Here is a 12,164-nt window from a genome sequence, read left to right as displayed (position 1 = left end):
AAATTACTTTTAAACTCTTTAACCTAAACTCACAATTTAACCTGACTTCTATGCAGCTGTATTTCTTTATTGCACTGTTTTTTTCTCTTTTGCATTTTAACGCTGCCTCCATGGTGTCATTCTTCTTCTCTCTTAAATCTTTTAATGCTGCTTTCCTCCTAAACATGACTAATGTGAAGGATCCAGGTAGAAATGATTCTGAATTCACCTCTTCTATATTTCAATAGTTAATCTCACTGATTTCCCAGCATTTATATCCAAGCTGTTAACATTGGAGAGGTAAAATTCAGATGAAATCTTTAACAACGCTGTCTGAAATCCAGCCAGCCATGTTAAACTCCGCATGTCATGTGACACAAATCTCCAAAATTTCAGCCTGGCAGCAAATGAAAGACAGTAGATTCGCTCTTTGATATGAGTTTTCTCTGGTTTGTAAATGTAAATAAATATTGAATGCAATGACTTTCAAATCTCATCCACCCATATTTTATTCCCAGTAGAAGATAAACAACATATCAGATGATGAAACTGAGACATTTCACCATGTGATGGAAAATATGAGCTGATAGTGAATCTGATGCCAGCAATATGTCTGTAAGCAACATAAAAAGAAGCAACAAAAGGCTGGAAAAGTGAATGGTACACATCTAAAACAACTATAGGAACATTTGATAACTAATCATGTTAATTGGCAACAGGTCAGTAACATGACTGGATATAAAAGGAGCATTTCAGGGAGGCAGAGTCTCTCAGATGGAAAAATGGACAGAGGTTCACCAGTCTGAGACAAAAATTAATCTAAAATTGTTAAACAACTTCAGCAAAATGTTCCTCAGACTGAAGATCCCACCATCAACAGTGTATATCATCTACAGATTCAGAGAATAAGGAGGAATCTCTGTGTGCATGGGACAAGGCTGAGTGCTTGTTATTTTGGGGTTCTCAGGCAGCACTGCATTAAAAACAAATGTGATTCTCTACTGGAAACCACTGCATGGACTCAGAAAGACGTCCAGAAATCACTGTCAGTTCACCCTGAAATCCAAACATGTAGGTTAAAGCTCCATCATGCAACGAAATGGCCAGATGTGAACAGGATCTAGAAACACTGCCATCTTCTCTGGACCAAAAAGCTAATTTAGTGGAAAACTGTTCAGATAGATTAAAATGTGAACTTGTTTCTGGACAGCATGGACAGCGTGTCCTGTAGACTAAAGAGGAGAGGGAGCATCCAGCTTGTTATCAGTGGACAGGTGAAAAGCTGCATCTCTGATGGGATGGGGCTGCATTAGTGCCTATGGTGTGGGCAGCTTCCACATCTGTGAAGCTCCATCAATGCTGAAAAGTACATGGAGGTTTTAGAGCAACATTTGCTCACATCCAGACAACGTCTCTTTCAGGGAAGGCCTTGCAGATTTCAGCAAGACAATGGTGAACCACATCCTGCATCCATTACAACAACATGGCTTCACAGGAGAAGAGTCCAGCTGCTGAACTGGCCTGCCTGCAGTCCAGACCTTTCACCAATACACAACATCTGGAGCATCATGGAAGCAGAAATCCAGCAACCATGGTCCAGGACTGTAGAGCAGCTAGAATCCTGCATCAGACCAGAATGGGACAACATTCCTCTCCTAAAACTCCATCAACTGGTCTCCTCACTTCCCAGATGCTTCCAGACATGTTAGAAGAAGAGGAGATGCTACACCATGCTGAACATCACCCTGGAACTACTTTTTACACCGTGCTGAACATCACCCTGGAACTACTTTTTACACCATGCTGAACATCACCCTGGAACTACTTTTTACACCATGCTAAACATCACCACAACGTTTTCCAGACATGTTGCTGCCATCAGATTCACTATCAGCTCATATTTTCCATTAAATGGTGAAATGTCTTCGTTTCATCATCTGATATGTTGTTTATCTTCTACTGGGAATAAAATATGACTTGATGAGATGTGGAAATTATTTCTGGAGCTGGGAATGTACAATAAAATGACACTTGAAGTGTTGCATTCTAGAAACATGTTAATATTTAGTCCATCAAATTCTTAAAGAGTAGCTTATCAGGTATAAAAAAAGTCTAATCTTTTAGTGAATTTGGGGTTTTCATGTCATGTCACTGCTCAGTGTTTGTTCCAGCTACCAACTTAATTTGCCATCACAATCTAAATGGATTTTAATTTAGGAAATTTGAGAATAAAGTGACTTTAAATGAATGACATTTGAATATTTTCAAACTTCAAAGACATGGTGAGGCAGATTTGCTAGAAATGAATAAATCTGGAAACCTTTTGAAAACAATAGGCCCAAAATGGGCTCAAAAGATGAGCAACACAGCCATTGTGAGCATTTAAAGCCCCCCTTCACCAGGGACACATTCAACAATGAGAGGTACTGAGTTCATCATCTCACATTCATTCATTCGTCAGCACACACTTGGGCTTTCCTCCCAAACCCAAGTGACTGGGAGAGAATATTTTCCTCAGTTTTGAGTCTTCTATTTACCCCTGAAACTTTAAATAAATAAATATCAGACACAAACAGGTCTTCCTTCATTTCTGCCCATCTGTCCATTCCTCCTCCCCCAGCCTTTCCGCCTGCTACCTGATCCGTCCGTCCTGCTTGGGCAGGGTCAGTTCGGATTTGGGGTCGGGGCTGGCGGAGCTCCACGGAGCGAGGTGGCAGCGCTGCATGACGGGACAGGCGCTGGGGCCCACTGAGCAGACGTCCGAGGCGGACCAGTGGCCCTCCAGGAGTCCATCCAGCCAGCGGCGAAGCGGTGCTCCTGTCAGTCCGGCGTTGGCCTCAGCCTCCTCCACGGCACCCAGGCTCACCGGCAGCCGGAGCACCGGGTTCAGGCCGTGGAAGCTCTGTTCCATGTAGGAGTTCCTGGCCGGACCACCATGAAGCCGCAGAGTGTCCTCTGGATCCCAAACACAGCCGGTCAGGAGAGGAAGGGAAAAATAGAAACAGATGATTTAGAGACATTTTCTTCCATCTCACCTGTTGTCTTCAAAGAGGAGATAAATATTTTTCATCCAGATTAGCAGATCTATCATTCAAGCTGAATTAGCTGTATTTGCACATACAGACATCAGTTCCAGATACTTGAGGTGAAAAACAGGTCAACCATCAGGTCAGATCATGTCACATGCCACCTTCATGTCACGTCTATTCGTGAACCGGGCTTCACTTAGTCCCGTAGTTATCCCTGCACACCCACACACCCCCAGCTGAGCACTAACAAATCAGACACTGAGGAAAAGGAGGATAATTCAGACAGAGGTGACCCTGTGTGTGCATGGCAGAGTGACAGGAAACTGACACTATAAATATATGTCTGCATGCTGCTGACAGCTGGGACAGGAGGGCCTCCGCTCTGTGCTGGTATCAGCTGTGGACTTCAGTGACCACGTTACCACTAACAAACCTTTTCACTAAACAACCAAAGTCTGAGTTTACTGATGAAAAATTTCAGGCTTGACTTTGATTAGGAGATGACCTGGTAATATTAGCTGGAAACCATCAACTATGGATTTATTCTACAAACTCTGCCCCAACTGGTAGTTATCAGCATCGTGAAGATTCGTGTTTGGTTAATTATTTCCTGATTCTTATTCATGGTTCGGAAGCTGGATTAGTCACCTTTCCAACCAGGATGGTGCAAATCACAGCATAGTGGTTTTTTATTAGTGGAGTTTCTCACCACTTATGGTATTGATATGCTAAAAGATTCTAGAGTACTAGAGGCAGTGCATATAATTTTTTTTTTTTTTTTGTAGTTTTTCTTGTAGTTTATGTAAGTAATTTTGTTTAAATACAAACATCACAATTTCATCAAACAATATCAACTTGGGTATAAGTGCATAGAGCTTCTTCAGTACTTGGTTGAGCCAAAGAGCTGGACAAATCTTTCTAACTCATTCTGTTGAGTAGAAGAGTTAAGCTAAGTGTGGAAATGCTCCTTAAACAACTGAAAAGATTAGTAACAAATCTGATAAAATAAAAAACAGACCCACCTTTCTGAATGGGCTGCTGACGGTGAAACTCCAGAGGGGCTACGATAAAGCTGGTCTGACCCAGCAGGCTCCAGTGGTGCAGGACCCTCAGCGTCCAGACGCCCGGCCTTAGCGGGGAGGTGAGCGGTGGCCGGTAGTGAGTGACCTCAGCAGAGGCATCCACCAGGATGTCGTAGGTGGCTGCGATGACATTGGTGGGGTCGATCCATACCACGGTGGCAGTCAGGTTGTTCTGGCTTCGGCTCCAGCGCTGCACAGCCACTGGCTCGTCCTCGGGCCCCAGCAGGCACCCCCAGTTCCTGAAGAGACGCTCCTTCGGATCCCAGTCTGACCCAACCTGAAAGCATGAGTTTGCATCTGTACTTTTACTTTCATTCTGACGTATTCACAAAACCTGCAGCAAAACCAGCAGTCCTGGTCTAGAGCTTAAAACAAAACCTTCCAGTTCTGGATGTACAGTGGAGACATCATCACTGTCTGACCTGGATGTGCTGGAGCCTGTTGCTGGCGTGGAGCGAGTTGGCTAGGGTGAAGTGATCTCTGGGTGTCACCCACGTCTCCAGGTTCTCCAGCTGGGTGGATGCTCGGTTAGTGGCCACATGACGCACCAGGTAGCCCTGGAACTGATCCGACAAGAAGTAGAGGTGCACTGACACTGGGTGGCTCATGGTCATGTACCTGAGAAACACACAGAGTTTATTTAAAACCACCTGCTGGTTTTTCAGTGATGTTTTCTCCTAAACAGCAGCAATGAAATTTTATTTCTATGGTAAATAATTCCAATGAATGGAAACCAATGGAGTTAGCAGTGGGTGCACTTTGCACTCTGAGACGATATGAGAGAAAACCATTGGGCCCATCATAAGCATGGCCACATTGATTGAAAGAGGAGGAAAATGCCTACGTTTTGATGTATAATTTCTACATGTACAGGAGAAGTTGTGAGTGTGAAAAAACTTAGTTTCAGAAATTTTCTGAATAATTTTGATGGACAACACATGAGTGTGTGTTATCATCCTAGAGCATGGACTCTCCGTAGCAATTTATTACATTCAATAAAACTTAAACTGCAATTATGTCAAAACCATAAAAGATATCAAAATGCACTTTGAGACACCAAATGTTTAATCTTTCATGAACAGTTTAAACTTGAAATGAGGTTTCAGTGGGATTGTATGCCTGAGTTATAGGGCTCCAAAATGGGCATCGTATTTTGCTCACATCAGCAAAACCCCATTCATTTCTATAATTTAGCTTTTGTGATTTTTGCTAACACCCTGTTGTGTATTGTTATACCATAGCACACTGTTCCCAATTAAGCCAAGTTTGAAAGTTTTAATGTTTCTTTTTTCCTTTAGGTTTTTTATTTGGGCAGAATTTTGTGAGGAAAATAAAAAGAGGGTAAAGTATGAGCAGTTGCAATATGTGTGTTGACTCCTGGCAGATAAGACAATAAAAAACTGTGGGGAGTATAACCCAGTTTGTAGAACAGAAGTTGAGTATAAAATAATCATAAACCACAAAGACATGCAGCAGCAGAAATGTTAATGAGGAAAAGAGACGGAAATAAAGCAGAACTGTTCTTAAACTGAAAATCTGCACTGATGTAGTTGGAAGTGTGTGAAGGTGTTTTTAAATGTGTTCACATCAGTGTGGACATGCTCTCAGATGCTGGACAGACTGCTCCTTTTCAACCGGTTGCTACTCACACATTCCCCATAATTCTGCCTCCACCCATGCTAACCACCAATCTCCACCCAAATCCAGCAACAAGTACCTCCTTGTACCTACTGTGGGTCCACACTTACCACACACTCACCACACACACACACACACACACACACACACACACACACACACACACACACACACACACACACACACACACACACACACACACACACACACACACAGCTGGAAAAATCCAGCCTGTGCAGAAACTGAAGCCTGATTGTACCTCAGGACAGGGTGGCCTTATCTTCATGTTTAATTTGGAGAGCACAAACTGGTGGAGTGGTGAGTTTGGAGGAAAGATTTCACCGAGCGTCCTCCTCCTTCCGTTCATACGGTGACAGAGTTTCTCTCTCTGATACAAGGCAGCCTTATTCATGTGATACCTGGACGTGAGGCAGCCTGTAAACCTCACACCAGCAGGTTGTTTTGGTATAAACACAGACTTCATTGTGGTATTTTTCACTTTTTTTTTGTTTGGGTTTTCTTTAAAGTCTCCATATTATGGTTTGTTTCTAGTACCGGGTTGGACCTATTTGTCATTTCGAACTGCTTTAATTCTTGGCGTGATAGATTTAACAAGGTGCTGGAAATATTCTGCAGAGGTTTTGCTCCATATTGACATGACAGCATCACAGTTGCTGCAGATTTGTCGGCTGCATCCATGATGAGAATCTCCACCACATCCCAAAGCTGCTCTGTTGCAGTGGTTCCCAAACAGTTTTACTGTTTCTTTTTTTAATCTATTTTAGTGAAATAATGATAATGATCTTTTATCACATTCTATGTCTTTGGTTTGTAAATGTCTTAATATAGATGAGTGTGTGTTTTCTATTTTTGGTATCTGTGTGTACTATAGACAGCTGTCTGCAACAACATATTTCCTCAATGAGTGATGGAAGAATGGAAGGGATGGAAGGTCTTATCTAATCAAATCTAAGCTCTAATCTAATCTAATCTAATCTAATCTAAAATGAAATTATATCTCTATTTAAAAAAATTGTAATCTGATGTATTTTGACTTTGAACATGTTTTTCATATTATTTTAACATTACATAAATAAATTTGCTGTTTTTTTCTGTAATCTTATTACAGGTTTTTCCCCTTATCAAAAACAAAAAAAAAAAAAATATGGCAAATGTAACATTACAGATTTTTTATAGTCTATGTCAATTTGTGATTTTAGATACTAATGTACTGTATATAATTCAGTATAATTTAATTAAATTCAGCTATATTTGTACAGTGCTAATTCACAACGTGCTGCAGCAGCACGTATAGGAATAAATCCTAAATATTTCTTGTTTTTCCTACCTGACAAAAAGTGGGGCAGCACAAGCAGAACTATTAATTCTGTTATTCAGGCATCTATGATGGTACCTGCAGCTGTTGTCGTTAGGATGTCCCTGCAGCGAGGCGGCGGCGCGGGACAGTCCCATGCGAGTGAAGACATGGTAGTGGCTGAGCGAGGAGTCCGACAGGCTGCCCAGTCCGTCTGTCTCCTGTTCAAAGATGTTCTCCCAGTAGGCCTGGAGACCTGGGGTCCCGGAGGCGTACGCCCCAAACAAGAAGGCGTCAAGCTGGCTGATGATCTCCTGGCTGACGCTGGCCTCAAACTTCCGGGCGAAGAAGGTGGGACGAGATGCTTGCTGTGGTCAGAAAATACAGACACAAAGAAGGAAATCTAGACCTCATTTGATTTTAGTCGTCAATAAAATTATTAGAAGATATTGGAGACAACACTGAACTCACAAATAAAAAGTAAAAAAAAACCCTAATAAACGCATTTGAATCATAAACTGGGACGTAATGAGTGGTTGTTTGTCTCTGTGTTGGCCCCGCCATAGACTGATGACCTGTCCAGGGTGTCCCTGCCTCTTGTCTGTCTGTCTGTCTATCTATCTATCTATCTATCTATCTATCTATCTATCTATCTATCTATCTATCTATCTATCTATCTATCTATCTATCTATCTATACATACATATATATATATATATATATATATATATAATACGTAATTTAGAAAATATGAAAATTCTATGGAACCAGCTCTTTGAAAAAAGTTATTTTCTTCAGTCAGTTCACTTTTCTGTGTTTTCTGACTTTCATTTATTTAATGATGTCAAAGTTTTATGACCTTTAAATGAAAAAGTGTGTGTTATTCTGTACATACTGCAGACGTGAGTCTCTGACCTTCAGCTGCCTCCCGCTGTCGAACCCGACATTATAATAATGAGAACCCTGAAACCTCAGCGGTTGCGAGCTACAAAGCTCTAAAAATACGTCCTGGCTCGGAGTTCAGCTGCTTTTGGGATCAGCTCCTCTTATAGCAACCAACAGCAGCCCCACCACCAACACTGACCTCAGATCTGTCGTTACACCACCGCCTGCTGGAGGTAAAACCAGGACTGCTAATTTGTGAATGTGGAGCTATTCTGGGCCCCCGGCAGTCATGAAGGGGGAAAAAAGAAAAGAGGTCGAGCTTCATGAGACGGTACACGTCTGCAGAAATATCACGTTTCATACAAATGGAACCAAAAATGAAAAAGCTGTTCAACTTCTCTGAAGTTCAAAAGAAATCTGACGTAGTTCATGTGGCTTTTAAAAAAATCAGCATTCAGATTGCTTCAGGAAATCATCCCTCGAGCTCATTTTCCTGGAAAAATGTAAAGTTATTCTCTATGGTTTGTCTAAGAAAATACAAAAAAGTAAATTGATTTCTTTTTTTTAATGTTGAGGAAATCTTAAATATCATAAAAAGATTTTGTAGTTGAAGTGCAGCATCTCAGATATGAGGATTTGCTTTTTTTGGTCTTTATTTGGGGGTTTATTTATTGAGGGGGCCCTGGGTAATTATATTTTTAAAGTGTTAATGGGCTGCATGACTTTCAGACATCACAGCTGTCGGGTCGACCTTCATTTTAACCCATTAAGACCCAACAGCTACATCAGATTCACTTAAACGGTTGTGGATGTTGTTCAGATTCAAGCTCGAGTTTGGGGGTTAAAAAACAGAGTTTAGTTTGAAGAGGAGTTCTCTGAATGAACTAAAACAATAAAATTAAAAAATACTTCAAATGCACTTTAAGCATGTGTTAACAGTCTTGTTAACAGACTTGACATTACAGTACAGTTTCAGCTCATCTTCTCTCATAAAGAAGACGGAGAACCAACATTTTGTTTACCTGCATTTCTTATAGTGGACGTAAGTTATTGAAAAAAGGATACAGATGTATAAACAACGGGGGACAGGTGGTGATCCTTTTCCTGTTGCATCCTGTTATAGCTGCTACACATTAAGCTGTTCAGAAGCTTTCTCAGTGTGTTCTGTAGAAGCCTGTTCTGATTTGGTAGAGAAATAAAACTCTGATTCTTAATGCTCTTAAAAATCAAAACCTGCCTTCACCTTTCCAGAAGAAAAGAAGATCCCCTACCACTCCCACATGTTGTGACATGACTATAACTTTCAGCTTGTTAAATAGAAATCTGCAAGTTTTGTTCCTCATCATTATTATCTAATATTATATCATATATAATATGTGATTTTCCTGCAGCTTTGCATCAAAATAATCTGACTAAAAGACAGAAATTAGCTGCTTGGATTTTCCCATTCATCTTCATCTGCTGACCTGTGATGCATTCAGTGTCTGGTTTTCATCTGTTGGTTTAAATTAGGGATGAGCCATACCAACATTTTTCTTTTCAATATAATACAATTAGTTTCTGGCATTTTTACTTTACTGATATTGACACAGATATTTTTCCCCGTATAGAAAAAAAAATTACATGATTGTGCAGTGTGCATTAGTATATTTATTGTAAGTTTAAATCAAATATGAATGACACTCATACATAAATACTTGAAAGAAATGCTTTTAAAATGATAATAGAATATATCAAACAAATTAAATAAAAATAGAATCTTTAAAAAAATAAAGGATTATGATAAAAAATAATTAGACTATAAATTAATTTAAATTTCTTTACTTTTATTAAACTGAATAAACATAGTGCTTAAGAACTATAAAATATTAAAATACAACATCATCTTCACTAACAATCTGATATCTGAGAGGCTGCTCTAATCCCGTGACACGGAAGACAGAAGTGCTGGTTTCTGGTTAATTTTACTGCCTGAAACTCTCAGAATTGAAAAGAAATTGCATGTTTTGTATGAGTAGAGCCATCTTGTGATATTTAAAGGTCCCATATTATACATTTTTCTCAACTAATTCATATGGGTATCAGAGATCAAACAACATAGTTTTCAAAGTGTATTACCCGAAATTCAGCCTTGGTCCTTAATTTCAGCCATTACTAAAGTGGCTCTAGTGAGCTCTACTGAGGACGAGCTGTTTTTGTTTCTGAACCCTTAAATCTTCCTGAGTGGTGCCTGTCCACGCCCACTTCACACCCCTCTCTGGTAGAGGATCTGGCTTTCGCTGTTGCACGCTCGGTGATGTTTGAGGGCAGGCTCAGCTAGCTGGGGGGGGTGGGTCAATGGCAGTATCCACTTCCGGGGGGAGTGGCTATTTCCCTTCGTGAGGTCACAATAGAAAAAAGATCTCAGATTCACCCATTTGAGCATGTATTTGCTAAAAAGGGGAGTAAGCAAGTGAGAGAGGAGACAGAATTTTCAAATTTTTCAGCCTCATGTAGAGGCTATGAGGACACGTAAGACTGTTAGAAAACCTTTAGAAAGTCAATTTTGCATAATATGGGACCTTTCAAAAAGTATGAAATTCGATACTTTGATCGGCAGATATTGAAGTATCAATTCTAGAATGTCAATACACCCATTCCTAGTTTAAATATATGGATTTCATGGTGAACCTTGTTCATAGACAGTGATATCTGTAAGTTCTATGCTTCAGGGCCCCGAGATCACACAGAGATTTCTCCTGATTTTCTGAATCTATTGATCTTCTAAATTGTAGATCATAGATGGGCTTCACAATTTTACGAATATTTTTTGAAAATTTTCCACAATTTCTCTCAGGTTGGTGAACCTCTGTCCATCATTCCTTCTGAGAGACTCTGCCTCTCTGAAATGCTCCTTTTATACCCTGTCATGTTACTGACATGATGCCAGCTAACCTAATTAGTTGTCAAAGGTTCTTCCAGTTGTTTCTGATTTGTACCAGTTACTTTTCCAGCCTTTTGTTGCTCCTGTTACAACTTCTTACAGATGTGTTGCTGCCATCAGATTCTCTATCAGCTCATATTTTCCATGAAATGATGAAATGTCTCAGTTTCATCATCTGATATGTTGTTTATCTTCTACTGGGAATAAAATATGACTTGATGAGATTTATAAATCATTGGTTTCGGTTATTTACTTGTTATTTATTTGGAATTAGAGTTGTAAGAAGTATGTTCTCTTAAATTTATTCTGGACCCTGTGATATCACACACTCCTTCAGGTACGCCAGCTGTTTCATTAAGAGCTTCTTCTGCATGATAGAGCATAAATGCTGGATCTCACCTGGAAGCGCGGCAGGTCCGAGGGTTTGAAGTCGTTTGGCGAGCAGCCGCACCAGTCCACGATGTGCTTGTACTGGCATTTACATCCCAGTTTACGATTCCAGTTGGTGAGCCGCAGGTTGTTGTCCACCATGGTCTCACAGTGGACGCTGTTCTCCAGCACAGTGTGGAAAAACGACTGCAAGTGGGAGGGCAAACAGAAATGTATTCATTGTTTCAGTTTTATGGATAAAAATGACATTTTTGGGTTTTTTCCTTTTCTTGATGCTTCATAAACGTTTACTTGTGTTACCTCGGCGGGCAGCAGCGTGTATGTGTAGAAGCGTTTCATGCTGACGACCAGCTCATCCCTGGAGTTGACCACGTAATCCACAAACGGCCGGTTGAGCAGGAACCAATCAGAGCCTCCATCCACGGCGATGCCCTCGGGGATCTTGCGATCACCGAGTCGCCACATGTGGGTGTCACACTCGTAGAAGAGACGGTCCAGACCCTGTTTACGGATGAAACTGAGATGACAGCAGCAGCCAGAGTTAAACCACGTTAATTCATACGTTTTATAGACATAGTCTGTGGCACGCTCCTTTCATTTTAATTTTCATGACTGAAACTTCTCAATTTCAACCAGTTTCTGTCCCCCAAAAAAATAAGCTTCCAGCTCACTAAGATTTGTTGATTTCTGAGCTGCAGCTGCTTTTAATCCCACTGAAGATTAAAATCCCTGGACTGAAGCGGTTTCTCAAGGACAAGCTTTGGTTATTTTGTTTGTTTGTTTGTTTCACAGTTTACCAGATTGACAATAATAATAATAATAATAATAATAATAAATTAATTGAAAATTATTTGTTATAATTTCTTTATTATCAAATTAATTTATTACACAATTCTGCTATAAAGTATCATTTTAATAACTAA

General features: G+C 40.3%; 1 protein-coding gene across 1 annotated transcript in view; it reads right to left on the bottom strand.

Annotated features, from left to right (window-relative positions):
* Positions 1-1,913: 1,913 nt before the first annotated feature.
* Positions 1,914-12,164, bottom strand: part of LOC121647389 (xylosyltransferase 1-like) — a 32,707-nt gene continuing 22,456 nt past the window's right edge. Inside the window, exons 6-11 of the mRNA XM_041996755.1 lie at positions 11,542-11,758; positions 11,251-11,427; positions 7,143-7,411; positions 4,513-4,708; positions 4,031-4,367; positions 1,914-2,934 (exon numbers count right to left, since the gene is read on the bottom strand). Coding sequence (XP_041852689.1) covers positions 2,612-2,934; positions 4,031-4,367; positions 4,513-4,708; positions 7,143-7,411; positions 11,251-11,427; positions 11,542-11,758 — 1,519 coding nt within the window. The 3' untranslated portion in view covers positions 1,914-2,611. The remainder of the gene's footprint in view (positions 2,935-4,030; positions 4,368-4,512; positions 4,709-7,142; positions 7,412-11,250; positions 11,428-11,541; positions 11,759-12,164) is intronic.

The sequence above is a fragment of the Melanotaenia boesemani genome, chromosome 2 (genome assembly GCF_017639745.1).
Source record: "Melanotaenia boesemani isolate fMelBoe1 chromosome 2, fMelBoe1.pri, whole genome shotgun sequence".
In the NCBI taxonomy this organism is placed as follows: domain Eukaryota; kingdom Metazoa; phylum Chordata; class Actinopteri; order Atheriniformes; family Melanotaeniidae; genus Melanotaenia; species Melanotaenia boesemani.
Note: the sequence above shows the minus strand (reverse complement) of the source record. Positions and strands in the feature narration are given on the sequence as shown.